Source organism: Hypomesus transpacificus, chromosome 13, assembly GCF_021917145.1.
Source record: "Hypomesus transpacificus isolate Combined female chromosome 13, fHypTra1, whole genome shotgun sequence".
NCBI classification, from domain to species: Eukaryota; Metazoa; Chordata; class Actinopteri; order Osmeriformes; family Osmeridae; genus Hypomesus; species Hypomesus transpacificus.
Genome location: NC_061072.1, coordinates 10,529,000 through 10,548,537, shown reverse-complemented (window position 1 = coordinate 10,548,537; position 19,538 = coordinate 10,529,000). Strand labels below are relative to the sequence as shown.

Here is a 19,538-nt window from a genome sequence, read left to right as displayed (position 1 = left end):
GAGTGTGTGTGAGAGTATGTGTGTGTAGGGGGGGTGGTTGAGTCAGTGTGTGTGTGTGTGTGTGTGTGTGTGTGTGTGTGTGTGTGTGTGTGTGTGTGTGTGTGTGTGTGTGTGTGTGTGTGTTTGGGGCCATCTCTCGTACCAGACCCCCAGACGAGGATGTGCCTAATGTGGAACCTAATGTCAGGAGGTCAGTCTGAGGGAGGTCATAGTTAGGAAGCATTCATCATGTCACACTGGGTTAAAAACAACCCTGTTTAACTATCCCTTCTAATACATCCGAATAAAGAGTGATTCAAAACATAGGTTCTTCAGTGTTTTATTAATCCAAAACTGATTTAACACATTCTTGTTCAACTTTTGTGGTATTTATGTTACTGTGAAATGTATAGATGATGCTGCAAATATTTCCCTCACAATACTGCATTGTAAAAGTACTATTAACAGTATCAGTACAATCTATACAACACATATTTCTCTGTCTGACAAACATCTGGCTTCTTCCACTTATCTTCACTCAGTTGTGGATGATATTCTGTAGTTCTGTCTACACATGCCATAGATCTTTCTTGCAACCAGATGAAATATCACAAATCTTCTTGTGTAACTCATCTTCACTGGATTCCATAGTGTAGTTTTGTCTGAGGAGTCAAACAAAAACACAGTTCGGCCAAAATCTGTGACTGCCCCTTTTATAACACTTTTGCTCCACCTAGTGGAGAGACAGAGAGAGAGACAGAAAGAGAGAGAGAGAGCTCCCACCGTCTCCTCCCCCACTATCACTATGCACACAAACAAACATGGCCATCACAACAAGGTTAAAAAGGTATGTTTTTCAGTCACTTTAATGATAGAAATGAAAACAGACAGGGCTTGATACAGAAAAGTGTGGGACACTCACCAAGGCCAAGCTTCGGGTCTTTCTTTAAGGACACAGATCTGACTTCTCTTTCTGCTATGGCACCTTTGGTTGGGCTATCTGTCAGGCACAACATAACCACATCACTACAAGCTGCCATACATCCGATGACACTACACACATTGCAAATTCCTCCCAGCGTTTCACAAGAGGACACACTTTCCTTGCAAAGGTGAGCGAGCTGAGACGGCTAATCAACTCGAGTTCAACTGGCAACCCTGCGAAAGTGACAACCACCACGCTACCTCAAGCTGAGCACCAGGATGATCACACTAGGCTGGGAGCAAGGTTGCCTGCCTTGTTCGCTGCTCCTGGAAGCTTTCCAGCATGCACTATCCTGTCCCTGATTGCCCAGTGCTAGGAGGTTAGTGGCAGTAAGCTCAGATAATCTACCCATACCTCTTAAGGCAGAGGAGGAGGAGAGGGCCACAGAGCTACTCCTTGGGGAACAGGCGGTGGAGTTCTGGCCTTCCAACTGACACCCAGCACTGGCCAAGATACAAGGGGACACAATAGTTGGAGGTAAGATGTGATTCATGTCATATATGTAGAGTAAAAGAATGGAAAGAACTTCAGGAAAACCATAAAAAGGTTCAGCACAAAAGATAGATAACATGGTGTGTGTATGTGTCTCCCTTCTACCTCTGTTTGTAAAGGTCCTTCTCCTTTTTTAAGCGGGCCTCGATCCTGGCAGCGACGTGGTCACACAGCTTGGTCATGGAGTTGTTTTTGGGCGTGGCCTGTCGTGGGCTGTCGTTCAGCGGTGCCTCCGAGATGGAGACGCTCCTCCTCTGGCTGTTCTGGGCACGGCACACTGCAGCATACTGGACTATACTCTCCTCTGAGGGGAAAGTGGACCCTTGAGTTAAAACGTTCAAAAGATATTACTGTTCGAGTGCTCTGGTTCACCATGTATTTCACTCATTCAAACAGTTATGATGAGAAGGATGAGTGCAACCCCACATGTGACTCTTTTAGAGCTGCCTCATTATGATGCACAGTAACAAACGGTGAGGCAGTGATCAGGATGAGGATGTTTTTGTATGAAATGTTTGTTTATTAATCAGAAAATGATATCCTCCACCAGGGAGTGAGATTGCTTTTCTCCTGACGGTAAGAGTTAGGGACCACATCAGTGAGTGGAAGAGGACCAGTGTCTGACCTGAGGCCAGACTGTGGCTCAGCTGTCTGGAGTGCATCTCATTGTTGAACTTATGCTGGGCAGAGCAGAGGTTACATAGGTATTTGGCAATCTTCGAGCGTTCTGTCGCAAAAATATGTTTCTTCTTACTTCCCCGACTCTCAATAACAAACTTGCGTCTCTGTGGGGCACACACACACATAGACAGAGACAGAGAGAGAGATTCTGTCACATGTCCCTGTGAGATTAGTTAGGTTTAAACGTAGCGTCCAGGTCTAAGCAGTTCTGCAGAGTGAGTCCAGGTCAGACCTGAGCTGGCTCTACTGTACACTGCTCTGGTATTATAGTGCCCTCCTGAGCGGGTCAGTGCTCTCCTGAGCTGGTCAGTGCTCACGAACAGCCAGAGGGGAATGCATACAAACCTACATTGGAATTATAGAAAACACGCAACCGAAGACAGAGAGATCTTAAGCTGCAACTCCATGTTGAAATGTAAGAAAGTAAGAAAAGAAAAGTATAAAAATGTCTCCCTTATCTTCTCTCTCTTTATCCTGTGCTAACATTTCTCAGGGGGAACAGCCGTCCTGTGTTGTCCACACTGTGGAGGTCTGCTCTGTCCTAACCAGCCCTAGTCCCCAGATGTGGAGGTCTGCTCTGTCCTAACCAGCCCTGTCCACACTGTGGAGGTCTGCTCTGTCCTAACCAGCCCTGTCCCCAGCTCTGGAGGTCTGCTCTGTCCTAACCAGCCCTGTCCACACTGTGGAGGTCTGCTCAGTCCTAACCAGCCCTGTCCACACTGTGGAGGTCTGCTCTGTCCGAACCAGCCCTGTCCCCAGCTCTGGAGGTCTGCTCTGTCCTAACCAGCCCTGTCCCCAACTAAGGAGGTCTGCTCTGTCCTAACCAGCCCTGTCCCCAACTAAGGAGGTCTGCTCTGTCCTAACCAGCCCTGTCCCCAACTAAGGAGGTGTGCTCTGTCCGAACCAGCCCTGTCCCCAGCTCTGGAGGTCTGCTCTGTCCTAACCAGCCCTGTCCCCAACTAAGGAGGTCTGCTCTGTCCTAACCAGCCCTGTCCCCAACTAAGGAGGTCTGCTCTGTCCGAACCAGCCCTGTCCCCAGCTCTGGAGGTGTGCTCTGTCCGAACCAGCCCTGTCCCCAGCTCTGGAGGTCTGCTCTGTCCGAACCAGCCCTGTCCCCAGCTCTGGAGGTCTGCTCTGTCCTAACCAGCCCTGTCCCCAGCTCTGGAGGTCTGCTCTGTCCTAACCAGCCCTGTCCACACTGTGGAGGTCTGCTCAGTCCTAACCAGCCCTGTCCACACTGTGGAGGTCTGCTCTGTCCTAACCAGCCCTGTCCCAAGCTAAGGAGGTCTGCTCTGTCTGCTCGGTCCCCAGCTGCCCTGCAGCATTTTCAGGACACAAACACCCAAGACATCTACATTTAGTCATTTAGTCAACCTAACTATAAATCATTAATCTTTGTGGCATTAAATGAAAACAAGTTAATCTAAAGTCAATGGAGCACATGCAATTGACTAATACTAAACCTAATTCTCACAGTGTAAATTACAGCTTGGCTCAGTATTGTGGATTGTTACGAGTCATTTTTACTTGTTGTACCTGTACGTGCAGATTCCACTGCAGTCTTTCTTCATCTCGCTGGGAGGCCCACCATCTCTGATGCATGAATCCACTGATTCTGAAAAAAACGCTCATCCATTCACATATGCACTTATGTGTCTTTCCAAATCATGCAGTATCTACCTTGTTAACACCTGTATACAGAACGTTTTGTCTTGTTTAGTGTCTAGCTCATGAGCAAAAAATAAGAATAATACACAGATGTTTTAAATTGTAGAACTGACCATTCAAGAGATCTGGAACCACACCCAGAACCCAGGATTTTCTGATAATCAGGAAGTAATCAGGAAGTAGTCTCCTGAATGTAATTTGATGCTAGTGAACTTCCCTGTGACATCACTCAGGTGCCAGTCAATGTGTCAATATGTGGCAAAATTCCTTGAAAAAAAACAGAAAATAAGATGATTGTTCTTGAGAGTTGCATTTCTATGTGTGTGTGTGTGTGTGTGTGTGTATGCGTGTGTGTATGGGATTACAGTACCTGGAGAAGGTCGACAGAGAGCCAATCGGACTTCCGGAGGGGACCCTCTCAGCAGCTGGAGCACCCTCTACAGGCCAGAGAGAGAACTGTCACTACTTTACCAGATTTTTTCCACAGACTCAAACCCAATCTCTCACCTTTAATTTGTGATTTGACAGGTCTGAATTTAAGATCACATGTAATTAACATAAACCTATAATCCCAATCCTGAAAAAGCCAACTGACATTCCTCAACTCATGACATCACAGACATGGACACTGGTGTTCTTCTCTCTAGTCACCTGATAGGACAATCCCTTGAGTGGTTCACCATTGACCGCCAGTATGACATCACCCTCTTTTATGCTGCCGCTCTGCTGGGCTGGCTGTCCAGGGAAAAGCTGCTTGATCCTCACCAGGCTGCCTAAGCCTCCAGAGGGGTCCAGCTCACAGAGCAGGAAGCTGAAGCCCAGGCCGTTCAGGCTCTTCCTCAAGGTCACCTCCAGGGTGTTGTCTACAGGGGCAGGGAGCAAAGGTCATGGGGTCGGAGAAAGGGGAATGGTGAGAGGAGGGGATGAGAAGGATGAGGGATGGAGGGAGGGGATGATGGTGAGGTCAGGGAAGAGGAGAAAGAGGGTTTTGCCTGTAAAAGTTCACCTTTATTTCCACACTGGTTTCACAGCTATTTAAATATAGTGGTTTAATCAATATCCATGTCTCATATTCCCAAAAAATCTAATCACTTTGATGTGTATTTTTTATTTAAAGAAACATATGTATATATATATATATATATATATACAGTACCAGTCAAAAGTTTGGACGCATTTTCCCTTGAACATGTGTCCTAACTTTTGACTGGTACTGTATATATAATCATCTACTGGGGTCTTCCGTCGATTTCACTTTATGACACTAATTGTGACTGAGTGTCTCCACATCTTACCATCAGAGACAAAGTAATAGTCCTGGAGGGTGTAGGGTGTGGTGATGATGGAAGGGCAGCTGTTGTTCCTCATCTGGCTGACCTCTGGACTGGCACTGTGGCGGGACATGCTGTCCGTGTCTGGGCTCAAGCTTACACGGGGCAAGGTCATGACCTCCCGCTCCACCACCAGGGTCACCACCTGATTGGAGGAGAGTAGAGCAAAGGACAGGCAGTTTGGAACAATATGTGTAGAGTTCTGTTATATATTTACATATTTGAACACATGCATTTATCAAAGCACAGCTTTCTGTTCCTGAAACGTGATCTCTTTTACCTCTCCAGTTTTGGCCAGACACTCCACGGCCTGCTCATGTGTGAAACCTTTGAAGTTGATCCCATCCACCACAAGCACTCGGTCTCCTGTCACACACACACACACAGATACGTACAAACACACACACACACACAGAGATACACGCAGACGCACACACAGACACACGCAAATCATTTACAATCTTTAGACAACTAAATATTTTCAAGCATTACTTTTCTGTGACAGAAAAAAAAAAACTTTGCTTAGGAGGTACAACAGCGTAGCACGGTAATAGAACACAGTCCACTGAACTGTACCTGTCTGAATGCGTCCGTCTCTCTCTGCGGCACCCCCGGGAACAAGGCTTTTGATATAGATTCCACCATTGCGAAGGCCTGTGTTGACACCTCCCTGAACACACAAGAACAACAACAACATGCTAGAGTCTGGTACAAAGCCTCAGTGATAACTTGAAAACACATTTTGCAGAATTGATTTGACCATTTCTGTTCCAACCTCAACCAAGAACATTTCACATGTTTGAAAGCTATCAAGGTAAATAACATCCATGCTGCTCCTTAGCAGTTCTGAGGAGAGAGGCTACTACGCATTACCTGGAACTTCGTCATGTGACTGTGTAGCTTAAGCATGCACAACGGCTTTGCCTTTCCATTTCCCCCCCCCCCCTAGACTGTGAGAAGGGTTGAGATCGAGATTAAAAGGAACAATAGTGTATGTTAATCGGTCTGATCAGCAACTAACACAGAGGCAGGGGGAGAGAGCGAGAGAGCGAGCGAGAAAGCGAGCGAGAGAGAGCGCGAGAGAGAGAGAGAGCAAGCAAGTTTCAAACAAACACAGCAGGTGTGTTCTTGCCCTCTCTGCCTTGATCCCTGTTCACATCCTGTCAATCCCCCGCTCCCTAATCAGCATTAACATCTTAATGATCCTGCAGCTGCCTCCTTAGACACCTGGACTCTACTGGCCTCTACTTTACTGGATGCAACAATAAAGTTTTAGCAACCCACAGATGATCCAGGCTCAGCTGCACGCTGCTAGGAGACTGGAGCACAGAACCTGAACCTGACCTCCAGAGCACGCAGGTAAATGCACTGAAGAAGCAGCTTGAAATGCCAGAGCTAGTTCTAGAACCTAATGGGGACATACTCTGCCCTGCCCCTTCCCCCCACCTGTAGCTTGGGGTCTACAGACCAGATAGAAATCCAATAGTACCTGAGGCCCAGTTTAAGCTCCAACACAAACACCAGCCCTAGCCCCACTCCCAGCAGTAGCTCCAGCCCGTCCCGGCCCAGCCCAGCCCCAGCCCCAGCCCCAGCCCCACTCCCAGCAGTAGCTCCAGCCCGTCCCGGCCCAGCCCAGCCCCAGCCCCAGCCCCAGCCCCACTCCCAGCTCCAGCTCCAGCCCGTCCCGGCCCAGCCCAGCCCCAGCACCAGCCCCAGCCCCACTCCCAGCAGTAGCTCCAGCTCCAGCTCCAGCCCGTCCCGGCCCAGCCCCAGCCCCAGCCCCACTCCCAGTACTAGCTCCAGCCAGCCAGTCCAAGAAGCTTAACCCCAAGGGTCTGATGGATTACTCTCTCAAATGAAGAACTGCATGCTGACTTGCTATTTGCGTGTGTGAGTATGTGTGTACAAGGGAGTAAACGAATCAGGCACATTAACCTTTCACTGACTCATCCTCTACCAGGTAACCTCCAACACACTAACCCCTGGTTGCCCCTTTAGCTGTTTGTGTGTCTGTCATATCATTAGCTAGCCACCCTTTCTGTCCAGCATGAGGGTGGACTGCTTTCCAGCCTTTAAGCTGGGGCACCCTGAGAGCTGAATCAAACCAACCTATTGGTTCATCTACCCAGACACACAAAGTAGAAGGTGCTCTGACCTTGACATTGGCTAAGTTTATTTATTTTGCTCTCCTCTCCTTCCTTCCCGTTTCTAGTTTTTTTCTTTGATGGATTCTTGTTAAGGTTAACAGTGTGTCCTGCCCAGTCAGACTGTATGTGTGCCCTGGGAGGGTGGAGCAGTCAGACTGTATCTGTGCCCTGGGAGGGTGGAGCAGTCAGACTGTATGTGTGCCCTGGGAGGGTGGAGCAGCCAGACTGTATGTGTGCCCTGGGAGGGTGGAGCAGTCAGACTGTATGTGTGCCCTGGGAGGGTGGAGCAGTCAGACTGTATGTGTGCCCTGGGAGGGTGGAGCAGTCAGACTGTATGTGTGCCCTGGGAGGGTGGAGCAGCCAGACTGTATGTGTGCCCTGGGAGGGTGGAGCAGTCAGACTGTATGTGTGCCCTGGGAGGGTGGAGCAGTCAGACTGTATGTGTGCCCTGGGAGGGTGGAGCAGTCAGACTGTATGTGTGCCCTGGGAGGGTGGAGCAGTCAGACTGTATGTGTGCCCTGGGAGGGTGGAGCAGTCAGACTGTATGTGTGCCCTGGGAGGGTGGAGCAGCCAGACTGTATGTGTGCCCTGGGAGGGTGGAGCAGTCAGACTGTATGTGTGCCCTGGGAGGGTGGAGCAGTCAGACTGTATGTGTGCCCTGGGAGGGTGGAGCAGTCAGACTGTATGTGTGCCCTGGGAGGGTGGAGCAGCCAGACTGTATGTGTGCCCTGGGAGGGTGGAGCAGCCAGACTGTATGTGTGCCCTGGGAGGGTGGAGCAGTCAGACTGTATGTGTGCCCTGGGAGGGTGGAGCAGCCAGACTGTATGTGTGCCCTGGGAGGGTGGAGCAGTCAGACTGTATGTGTGCCCTGGGAGGGTGGAGCAGTCAGACTGTATGTGTGCCCTGGGAGGGTGGAGCAGTCAGACTGTATGTGTGCCCTGGGAGGGTGGAGCAGTCAGACTGTATGTGTGCCCTGGGAGGGTGGAGCAGCCAGACTGTATGTGTGCCCTGGGAGGGTGGAGCAGTCAGACTGTATGTGTGCCCTGGGAGGGTGGAGCAGCCAGACTGTATGTGTGCCCTGGGAGGGTGGAGCAGTCAGACTGTATGTGTGCCCTGGGAGGGTGGAGCAGTCAGACTGTATGTGTGCCCTGGGAGGGTGGAGCAGTCAGACTGTATGTGTGCCCTGGGAGGGTGGAGCAGTCAGACTGTATGTGTGCCCTGGGAGGGTGGAGCAGCCAGACTGTATGTGTGCCCTGGGAGGGTGGAGCAGTCAGACTGTATGTGTGCCCTGGGAGGGTGGAGCAGTCAGACTGTATGTGTGCCCTGGGAGGGTGGAGCAGTCAGACTGTATGTGTGCCCTGGGAGGGTGGAGCAGTCAGACTGTATGTGTGCCCTGGGAGGGTGGAGCAGTCAGACTGTATGTGTGACCTGGGAGGGTGGAGCAGTCAGACTCACAGCAATGCTGATCCCCAGACTCCCAGTCTTCTTCTTCAACTCCACAGTGATGATCTCCTCTGGTCTCATGCAGTTCAGAGACAGAGACGACCTGGAGCACATGTCCTGCAATGGGGCAGGGGAAACAGGGTTTGACAACAAGTTAGAAGAGAGGACAGTCAAAGTCTACATGTACATACACATGTACATCATGCTGTCACATGCAGTCAGTCGATGTCAAACACCATCGTAATAGACGCCTTCGCTCTGGCTTTTACGCTCTGGCTTTTACGCTCTTTCCCTTTCCCGTCGCTCCCGCGTTTCACTTTCTCCTTATCTCTCTTGCTCTCTGACCCTCTCTCTTCAGCCCTTTCCTCTCCAGTGGTTGAGGCATACCTGGGCGTTGAGTATGCGTACGTCGGGGACATGGAGCCTACTGCCAGTCTTGGGGGTCATCATGATTGACACTATCTCATCCAGGTCGTCCTCCCCAGACCGTCCGTCAGCTGTTAGGGTGGTCTGGGATTTGTAGTTTTTCAGCTGAGGAGACCTGACGCTATTTGGTGTTAAGGCAACTGGGAGGCACAAGGTATGAGTATGGTTCAATATGTAGTTTTTCAATACTGTATACCAAAAATGTGGAAGACAGAAGTGCAGTTTATAGAGATTAAGCATTTCTTGCCAAAAGCGCTTGTGTTCTATGGAAAAGCATTCATAGTCAAACAGGCAGGCATACAATCAAATGTGCACACACACACCAACTATAGCAACGTACCTTTAGGCTGCGATGCTATGAGCTGTACCTCCTGGGGGCTGTTCTGCATGACCTCCGCAGCCTCGCTGAAGGTCATGCCCTCCAGACTAGTCTGGTTCAAGGAGATGAGTCGACCACCTGTGGGGCGATAGGTGAGGGATAAGCGACCATAAGGGATGCTAGACCGCTGTTCACATGACATTTCATTTTGTATGTTATGATAAACAGCAAGGCCCCTAATGATGACATCAACATATGGCCCAGCCCAAATCTATCTGGGATAGAACAAGTATTTACAAGTCTTTTCCTATAAGCTTTTAGTTTCATACTACTTGTGCTGTACTGATCTTCAATCTAGTATCTGCAAGCTGTGGCCTACTGCGGTTGTCTGGTCCTACCTGGTCTAATACGTCCTTCCTTATCGGCAGGTCCGCCAGGCACAATGGAGGCTACAAAGATGCCCAGGTCATACCTCCCCACCGTCTCCTCCCCCACTATCACTATTCCTATGGACACAAACAAACATGGCTATCACACCAAGAAATGAAAACAGACAGGGCTTGATAAAGAAAAGTGTGGGACACTCACCAAGGCCAAGCTTCGGGTCTTTTTTTAAGGACACAGATATGACTTCTCTTTCTGCTATGGCACCTTTGGTTGGGTTATCTGTCAGGTACAACATAACCACATCACTACAAGCTGCCATACATCCAACGACACTACACACATTGCAAATTCCTCCCAGCGTTTCACAAGAGAACACACTTTCCTTGCGAAGGTGAGCGAGCGAGCGGAGACAGTAAATCAACTCAAGTTCAACTGGCAACCCTGCGAGCGACAGTGATAACCACCACGCTACCTCAAGCTGAGCACCAGGATGATCACACTAGGCTGGGAGCAAGGTTGCCTGCCTTGTTCGCTGCTCCTGGAAGCTTTCCAGCATGCACTATCCTGTCCCTGATTGCCCAGTGCTAGGAGGTTAGTGGCAGTAAGCTCAGATAATCTACCCATACCTCTTAAGGCAGAGGAGGAGGAGAGGGCCACAGAGCTACTCCTTGGGGAACAGGCGGTGGAGTTCTGGCCTTCCAACTGACACCCAGCACTGGCCAAGATACAAGGGGACACAATAGTTGGAGGTAAGATGTGATTCATGTCATATATGTAGAGTAAAAGAATGGAAAGAACTTCAGGAAAACCATAAAAAAGTTCAGCACAAAAGATAGATAACATGGTGTGTGTATGTGTCTCCCTTCTACCTCTGTTTGTAAAGGTCCTTCTCCTTTTTTAAGCGGGCCTCGATCCTGGCAGCGACGTGGTCACACAGCTTGGTCATGGAGTTGTTCTTGGGCGTGGCCTGTCGTGGGCTGTCATTCAGCGGTGCCTCCGAGATGGAGACGCTCCTCCTCTGGCTGTTCTGGGCGCGGCACACTGCAGCATACTGGACTATACTCTCCTCTGAGGGGAAAGTGGACCTTTGAGTTAAAACGTTCAAAAGATATTACTGTATGTGTGCTCTGGTTCACCATGTATTTCACTCATTCAAACAGTTATGATGAGAAGGATGAGTGCAACCCCACATGTGACTCTTTTAGAGCTGCCTCATTATGATACACAGTAACAAACGATGAGGCAGTGTTCAGGATGAGGATGTATTTGTATGAAATGTTTGTTTATTAATCAGACCATGATATCCTCCACCAGGGAGTGAGATTGCTTTTCTCCTGACGGTAAGAGTTAGGGACCACATCAGTGAGTGGAAGAGGACCAGTGTCTGACCTGAGGCCAGACTGTGGCTCAGCTGTCTGGAGTGCATCTCATTGTTGAACTTATGCTGGTCAGAGCAGAGGTTACATAGGTATTTGGCAATCTTCGAGCGTTCTGTCACAAAAATATGTTTCTTCTTACTTCCCCGACTCTCAATAACAAACTTGCGTCTCTGTGGGGCACACACAGAGACAGAGAGAGACAGAGAGAGACAGAGAGAGAGAGAGAGAGAGAGAGAGAGAGAGAGAGAGAGAGAGAGAGAGAGAGAGAGAGAGAGAGAGACAGAAACAGAGACAGAGAGACAGAGAGACAGAAAGACAGAGAGACAGAGAGACAGAGAGACAGAGAGAGAGACCCATTAGTAAATAAAATTGCTGGGAATAAAGGCCCTATGTCTACACACTGAAATAATCACTCACAATTCATAAATAAACCCAAACATAGATAAACCCAGCTAAACTCACAGTGGAGGAGATGCTGGAAGTCTCCCTCCAGTGGAAAGTCTGACTGGTGGAACGGAGGCCGTCTTTGACCTCATAGACCATGACTCCTTTGGCACACACCCCAATCACCAGCTCCCCGACCACAGGCTTCTTCTCTCGGGCCACATTGTAGAAAAGAACCCCATACTCTGGAAGCTGCTGGGCCACCTGAGAGCAAGGAGGAGGACGAAGGAATGATGACGGGACAGGAGCCCTAATGAAGACACTCACTGAACCAGTACCCGCCCCAAGCAGACAGTACAACTTCAGATTGAAATCAGCTTTGCTTTTGGTGTGAAGAGAAGCGGCCTCAGGAAGTAGAGCCGTGGGACTTAACCCGCCCACAAACTAGACTTGACAACATGGGTGACACCTACACAAAGTGACCCATGGCTCTGGGAAGATTTACCCTGGTTGACCTGCTGGCTGAGCTGGAAGGTTGGAGTTTACCCTGGTTAGACACTGGCTTCTGACGGATACTCTGCACATGCAAGCTTACAGTGTGAACCCATATGTGTCACGGTTGTTCAGCTACCATGCAGTGTTAGCCCCTGTATCAAGGACTTAGAGGCCCTAATTGACTGGGAAACATATGTGTGACTCTGTGAGCTGGTACAGAAATACTGTGCTACAACATTCAAGGGCACTTCATAAATACATGCTATTGTGTTAAGGGAAATCGAATTAGAGTTCTGTTCCAACCTTAAAAAAGGTTAAGAGATATAGACACGGTGATACACGTCAAACAGATATGATGCAGCTTGATTTGACACAGGAATTTACTATTACCCTGAGGAACTCCAGCTCTGATTCATCTGAGAGCATCTGGCCATTGTTGTTGTGCAGACGTATCAACTCATCCCTGAGGAAAGGCAAGGCCCTCTTCTCCATGATGCTCTTAGGTACGTACTGGTCGGGTCTGTAGTAGTTTCTCCCATACACCTGCATAGGATGGACTAGGTGGTCAGAGCGAGGTACTCTTCAGTTACACAAGGTTCATTTGTAAGAATGATACCTATGTTATGCAGTCTGTGTGCGTGTAGGTGTGTGTAGGTACCTCAGGCCTGCATTCCCCATATTCAGCTTGCAGTGCAAGACCCCCCAGGTACAGGCCTGTCTCCTCATGGCACGCCAATCTGTCCTCCAGCAAATCCTTCCTCAGCTGCAGGTAGTACTGGTGACGGGTCAGCTTGTGTCTGAGAGATTATGGAATGACAGAATGGATAGATAATACAATGGATGGATCAGTGCATGGATGCAATGATGGATGGTCAGATAGATACACAAAAGAATGGCTGGTTGGATGGATAAATGGATGGCAAAATTAAATAGTGACTTGCACTTACAAAAGGAGAGAAATGTCTTTGACGAAGAATTTCACTCTGAAGAAAAGAACAAATGTGGATGTAGGCACTTTCTTCCAACTGTCGGGGGCGACCTTGGATATCCTGGTGTCATTGTCCAGGAAGAAGAACTCATTATCTGTGACAGAGGAGAGAGAAACAGGAAGACATGCAAATATATTGTAAAATCTGCAAAATCTCGTTTTTTTTTCTTAATTTCCATCCATCCATCCATCACCAAGCTTAGGGTATTACCATCAATGTAAGCAAGGCCAAAGTAAAAGTGCTCCACCAGGTTTGAATGGGCAACAATCATGTCGAACACATCCCTGCCTGTTGACTTGACGTCACACTTGACTACGATGCTCTGGCCGTTTGGCATGATCACACTCAGCCCCCTCTGGCTGGACGCTGTTTTCCCCTTCTTTGACTGCAAGCAGAAAACAACAAGGTTGCCATTTTAAAGAACTATTTCATCTCAAGGATTTACAAGACGGTAAATACTAAACGTTTTATCAAACGTTGATAGGATTTCTTGTCTTGAGAAGTATACACTGTATGTCGCAGTTAATGAAAATATGGAAAGTTCATTTTAAGATCCAGTGACATTTACCACTATGGACATGGGTAGTTCCAAGACAATCAGTGGCTCTTCTAACATCCGGATGAACTCAGGCCCCATATCCTGTGAAAGATGCAAAATTGCTCAAAACAGTTCTTATAGGCACTAAACCAGGATACACAATACTGCACAATATACAGAAATTAGATTTACTAGCATACCTGGAGTCTTCTCTCACTGAGACTCATGGACGATTCAAAGGAGGTGATTGGACGGGTGATGCTGTGACGATGACTGTCCAGATATGGGCTGTAGGGGCTTCGTGACTGCACGCTGCAGTAGCTATCTCTGTGACACATGTTCTGCGGAGTTCTGGGGAAAAAGTACCATCATTTTTCAACAACAAACCTCTCAGGTGAATACATCTCCTGGTGTGATGCTTCATCGACCTTAATGTATCAGAAACGACGGAATGAATGAGGGACTGGTCTCAGGGAAGAAAAGCAACAAACCCAAAGACAGCCTTGTACATGGCAAGGACGTTGAAATTATTGACACACATGCATGTTGGAACAGTGTTCCAATTAATTCAAATTCAACTGTAATTCGATGTAAACACTTGGTTGTCAAGCGTGGACAGCAAATCATTAAGTTATTTGTGTTTACACAGTCTCATATCCAGGAGACGTCTTATAGAGTTAGACTGTTTACAGAATAAGGTGCTTCTGTGTGCTTCTGGGTGGTACCTCAATGGTTCTGTCTGGAACGGAGATCCTGAGAAGGTGCCTGAGAACTTGGGCCTCGCAGACCAGTTTTGGGAGAAACTCCCTGTAAAGTAGGCACACATAGCAGAACATCCATTAGAGTATAAGGTCAAGCTTTGAAAGAAACAAGGAACAGGATAGGTCTTCACTCTCAATCACTTCATCTCTTATGTAGGAGCTCGGTCAGTCAGTTTAATTACTGTCCCTCGTGAATTTGAATTTGAGAGTTGGAGGAGAGGAAGGTAAGTAGTGTAGAGTAGCTTACCATGCAGCCTCTCTCTGACCATCTGACTTCGGTCTGTCAGTTCAGCTCCATTTTCAGTCATGGATACATGATCGACCTAGCAAAACACACAAGAGATTACAGCTTTGTAATGGGTTGTCACACTGAACTCCTCCCTTGGTACTGGTTGTATATCACTGTCACATTTATGAAGGAAGTTGTACATTCCTCACAGCTCTTGAATCTGACTCCCTGTGTTCGACACTTGGATTTCGTATGTGAGTTTTTTCACAGTACATTTAAGCATGAGTTTAAAGTGTCCTTTGTGTTAAATATTTCCCAGAACAACAAATCTTTGCACATGCTGAGCCAATGTGCTAAGCCAGCATGCTCTGTCATAAGAAGATAGGATAAAGTTCCTAACCCTGAGCCATTAGGGATTGCTGCCAATTGTGTTGCTACTAGTCCGCACCCTCCACCAACTTCCAACAGTCATAGGGCCTATCTCCAATATTGAAGAACATCACATTCAGAGATCATCCTCCAATCCTTTAACGAATCAACACTTGGCTCCTATGCAACAGGTGGTGTTTGGGTTTTGGTAATGCTTCATATGTACAGGGTGCAGTTAAGTGTGAATAAGCTTTACACTTAATAAAGTGTTGGATGCCGGGGACCTTAATCCTTGTAAGAGTCTGCGGCCGCATAGGGCACGGTGACCAATTTGATCTACCAGTTTGTCCGAATCTCAACAGGGGACGAAAGGAATTAGTCTAATCTAACACCAGGACAAACACAGCTGAAGATGATGACTCGACACGTTCAGGTGCTATTTGTAAAGGTATGACAACCTGCAGCATCTTATAGAGTTGCTGATTTAAACACCATAAAATGTTGACCAAACTATGGAATAGGAAAGAGTTGCCAGACAATGTTGTCCTTTTACGCAACAGTCCACCAGATTATAAACAGCTGTGTGAGAAGTCCAAAAACTATCTTTGTTGCCAGCTACCAAACCAAAGCATGCTGACCCAAGGCAAAAATCAACAAATCAAAACCCGTCAAATCCCACCCAAGAAAAACCAAGTCAAGCCAAACCAAGTTGAGCCAAATTGCAGCAAACTGAACTAAACCAAGAAAATCTGAAGAAAACCAAACTCACAGAGTCTCTGTAGACATCCTCCACCAGCTGTTTGATGAGTCTCTCAGGAGGGGGCAGCAGAGACCCCTTGTGATGCAGCTCAGAGGTCTCCAGCACGGTCAGCAGGTCGGCCCGCCTGTGGACCACGTCCTCACACATACTCAACAACAGGCTGTTCAAGTGCTCACTTAGCTGGACAGGCTAGGTGAGGGAGGAGAGGAGCGTGGAGGGTAGTGGAGAGAGAGAACGAGAGTGTGAGGTCAAGACAGAAACTGTGAAGGAGGGGGGATGTGCATTTGTTTTTTGGAAAAAAGCAGCGCTAAAAAGTCCTGTATAAAAGCCTGTATACTAAATCACCTGGTTTTGAGGTACATGGTAGTCGACAGACCAGAAAAGAGTCATACCCAGTGAGTAAACAACCATCTGGAGGAAGAAACCAAACCAAACTATTGTACATTCAACGTAAAGGTAAAACAATGTTTACAGAGAATATGTGCTGCATTTGGACTAGACAACCCCCATTTACTGACAGGCATTATTATCTTCAACTACATTGAGCAAACTTTCCCATTAACAAGTCTAATAATTATATGAAACAAGACCACTTATTCCAGAGTCTCCATTTAACTCTGTGTGTGTCTGACCTTCTCCGTTGCAGTCTTGCTAGAGGCAGCCTGTCCTTGTTGGACCTCGGGCGCTGTGAAGGACACCAGGTCCTCCGAGCGGGCACAGCTCTTAAACGCCAAGCCACCATTGGCAGACAAAAGCACTGAACCCGGGCTTAAGACACTACACATGTTACCTGGACCTGGACCAGAACAACCATAAACCATGATATACTGTACATGTCAAATGAAAGCCTGAATACTTGCAGAATAACTCTACTCTCACTGATCTGTCTGTTCATAAATACAATGTCGTTTGGTCTTCAGCATCCTGCAGGTACCTTTGCAGGAGATGTCCAGTAAGGCCTCTACAGTGCCCAGCAGTAGACACCAGACCTCGTCCTCCTCCAGAGGTGACCCCCGGGCCTCCAGCACCTCCGCCAGGGTCACAAATGTACCCATCCTAGGGAGCACACACGTACAGGAAAGGGAAAAGCTATTGTGTTTAAGACAACAATATCACGAGCACATATAGATTGTGCTTGTGTGGCCTAAAGAGAAACCCAAAGGGCTCCCTTTGATCTCTCTCTCTGTATCTCTCTCTCACACACACTCACAGTGTTTCAGTTGGCTGTATAATTGGCTTTTAGAGAGCACCGTGGATTTGCCCTAATGTGCGGTTGCTCTCTTCACCTTCCCTGTCATCTTCTCCAAGATGACAGGGAAGGACTGTTTAGCACTAGGATGTCAGACAATATATATATATATATAATAACATATTTCAGAAAAATGACTTGGGTTTGCAATGTAAGTTGTATGAGTTAACTTGTCTTCTGTAATCGTATAAACACGACCAATTGCTTTTCTTAAACAAAAAAAGGGCATGTTGATTTTATAGGCTGAAAAGATGTTAGTCACATGTGAGACAAAGAATTCCTGCTGTTTGATTGTTACCAAGGAAGGCTGTGTTACCTCTAGCAAATACTTCAAATATATTTTCTAGTGAGATAATACAATACCTATACTATATGTTATGAGATGAAACAGTAGACTATTGTTTGAAAATTGTGTAGAAATGTTCACACTAATTTGGATATTTCAAAAGCATTACTTAACAAAATTGATACACCATTTGTGAAAATTGGATTGTGACAATGATACTAGTAACTTCCATTGGAGGAGGGGTGTACAGTAGCATAATGACATAGGCTAGACGCTGGAAATCGACACAGGCTTTAGGAAGGAGAGCTAATTGATACAAAGCCACCACATCCAAACCACCTGTTGGGGGTACAGAACCAGGGTGGTGGTCAAGACCCTTTCACTTTCTATCAATTCCAAATGTTACAATAACTCCATTCTCCAATCCATATTCTATAATTAAAGTAATGAGACACACTTATTTATTTTTGATTGCAGTTGTAGTAATTATACATCTGTAAGTACAACCACTCATTTTGATCATAATCATTCAGATTTTGCATCTCTTACCTCTTAACTATATGGATTTAGTAGAGAAACAAATTGTCTCCAAAGTCCTAATTGATATGCATAGGATAAAGCATGTTCTGCAAACAACAGCAATGCCTCAGTAATAAGCCCTATTCCCCCCAAATAATTTGAAACTATATTAATGCTTTATATTTTATGAGAAATGCTGTAACCGTTCTAAATTGGTGGCAACTACTGTAGTTCAAAAAGTCATTTGATCAAGTCATTTTTGCAAGGCCCCTCATTTCAACCTCTGTGGAACAGATCATTGATTTACAGCCCCAAAAGACTTAATTGCTAATCAGTGTCAGTCAGGGTTGAATATTTAACATTTTTGTGAAAGACCATTTTTCTTTTAAGGAGATTAAAATTCATTAAACTCCACAGTTGAAATACTCATATCCTCAATTCAATAGCTGTCCATCACAATAGGCCTAATATCAGGTGCATGGCCATATCTGTCAGTCACCACATCTGCTTGCATCCACGGAAATACAAACAAGTGGTTGTTCCACCTAGAAGACACCTACTTTCCACTACACTTTACTTTCAATCTGTGTGATTAAACTAAACTGGCTGATGCAAGTGCCGACTGTTCGTTTACCCCCGCACCATGCAGGTGAAAAGATATAGCCTGAACGTTAAAGAGTTAGGCTATATAGGTAACATTTTAAAGTTATCTTAACACGTAGGCTAGGCCTATTTTGTTGTAGCTGTTTTGCACAACAATGTATAATGAATATTGAGTGTTACCTTATTTCATTCGATATCTGAAGAAATCCTCTTCTTTGTTTATTCAGAATATCCGCAGCATCTCCCTCTATTCCACCCCTACTCGCTGCTCGCAACTTTCTCAAACTTTCCCAAACCTACCTACTTTTTCCTCTATAGGGACACATAAAATCCACTCCATAGCATTATTTTTTCCGTGCTCACACCTGATGACGTGTGGTTACAGTGTTTTGTGTCAATTTGTCCTATTTTTAGGCTACAGCTATAAGAACTCAATTGGATTACCGGAGCAATTTGACAGCGGCAGTCAAGACGCAGCCAATCCGTGGGGCGGCATTTAGCTAATCTGTCGTTTCAATCATTAGTGACACACGTATTGTTCCATTAAAACTCTACTACCCTATATATTGCTGTGTATCTGCAAAGTGATGCACAGGATACTGAAAATACTCGTTTAATTACTAATTGCTAGGTTTTATAAATTAACTCCGGTGACCAATTTGTTTTAACCCAAACTATCGCCATATTGTGTTGCCTTGACATTTTTGCGATGTTTCTGGGCAAACCAATATCTTAATTCAGAATCCACTTTAAAAGGCCCTTTAGCACATATGCATACAAATCAATGAACGTCTGTTGTATAAGTAACCGAATTGATTTAAACACTGTATGTAGCCATTTAGATTTCATAATGTAGTTGTGCTTGGTCTATACGGCTAAAACATTGGAGTTATCATAGCCTAGTCTAGCCTACTCCAAAACAATTTGGTATGCCAATTCAATTACAATACAAAAACGTTTTTACGCTAGGCCTATGTCAAGTTTGTAACACTCAATTTTAGTAGGTCAAATAGACACAATTGGGTAGCCAAGGCATATAGCCTACGCGTGTTGCAAAATCCTACGCAGCGCAATGCATTAATAGCCAAGGCTACGTTGCGGTCTTGAATACCGCGCAAC

General features: G+C 46.6%; 2 protein-coding genes across 2 annotated transcripts; both read right to left on the bottom strand.

Moving 5' to 3' along the window:
- Nucleotides 1-368: 368 nt before the first annotated feature.
- On the bottom strand, nucleotides 369-4,011 carry LOC124475671 (FERM and PDZ domain-containing protein 2-like). The gene is made up of 7 exons (XM_047032454.1): nucleotides 3,919-4,011; nucleotides 3,674-3,752; nucleotides 2,082-2,241; nucleotides 1,562-1,760; nucleotides 1,319-1,407; nucleotides 902-979; nucleotides 369-641 (listed from the first exon to the last, which is right to left on the bottom strand). The coding sequence occupies exons 2-7, from the start codon at nucleotides 3,737-3,739 to the stop codon at nucleotides 514-516; spliced, it is 720 nt and encodes a 239-aa protein (XP_046888410.1). The 5' UTR covers nucleotides 3,740-3,752; nucleotides 3,919-4,011; the 3' UTR covers nucleotides 369-513.
- On the bottom strand, nucleotides 3,925-19,433 carry frmpd2 (FERM and PDZ domain containing 2). The gene is made up of 28 exons (XM_047032453.1): nucleotides 18,600-19,433; nucleotides 16,697-16,818; nucleotides 16,395-16,558; nucleotides 16,108-16,173; nucleotides 15,772-15,951; nucleotides 14,652-14,727; nucleotides 14,369-14,450; nucleotides 13,844-13,994; nucleotides 13,674-13,745; nucleotides 13,316-13,490; nucleotides 13,064-13,199; nucleotides 12,775-12,913; nucleotides 12,507-12,659; nucleotides 11,700-11,885; nucleotides 11,248-11,407; nucleotides 10,728-10,926; nucleotides 10,485-10,573; nucleotides 10,060-10,137; nucleotides 9,870-9,977; nucleotides 9,493-9,609; nucleotides 9,114-9,292; nucleotides 8,739-8,843; nucleotides 5,713-5,806; nucleotides 5,417-5,502; nucleotides 5,101-5,281; nucleotides 4,457-4,668; nucleotides 4,176-4,242; nucleotides 3,925-4,072 (listed from the first exon to the last, which is right to left on the bottom strand). Exons 2-28 carry the CDS (start codon nucleotides 16,815-16,817, stop codon nucleotides 4,035-4,037), a joined length of 3,414 nt encoding a protein of 1,137 aa, XP_046888409.1. The 5' UTR covers nucleotide 16,818; nucleotides 18,600-19,433; the 3' UTR covers nucleotides 3,925-4,034.
- Between the last annotated feature and the right edge of the window lie 105 nt (nucleotides 19,434-19,538).

What these genes read in the sequence shown, in the direction of transcription:
- frmpd2 (XM_047032453.1), bottom strand. Translation starts at nt 16,817, where the DNA reads ATGGGTACATTTGTGACCCTGGCGGAGGTGCTGGAGGCCCGGGGGTCA. An exon ending in TTCCAGACAGAACCATTGAG is followed by an intron (nt 13,995 to 14,368) that starts GTACCACCCAGA and finishes CTTTTTCCCCAG; the next exon opens with AACTCCGCAGAACATGTGTC. An exon ending in CAGAGCTGGAGTTCCTCAGG is followed by an intron (nt 11,886 to 12,506) that starts GTAATAGTAAAT and finishes CCTTGCTCTCAG; the next exon opens with GTGGCCCAGCAGCTTCCAGA.
- LOC124475671 (XM_047032454.1), bottom strand. Translation starts at nt 3,739, where the DNA reads ATGCATCAGAGATGGTGGGCCTCCCAGCGAGATGAAGAAAGACTGCAG. An exon ending in AGTGGAATCTGCACGTACAG is followed by an intron (nt 2,242 to 3,673) that starts GTACAACAAGTA and finishes TGTGCCCCACAG; the next exon opens with AGACGCAAGTTTGTTATTGA. An exon ending in GAGCCACAGTCTGGCCTCAG is followed by an intron (nt 1,761 to 2,081) that starts GTCAGACACTGG and finishes CTTTCCCCTCAG; the next exon opens with AGGAGAGTATAGTCCAGTAT.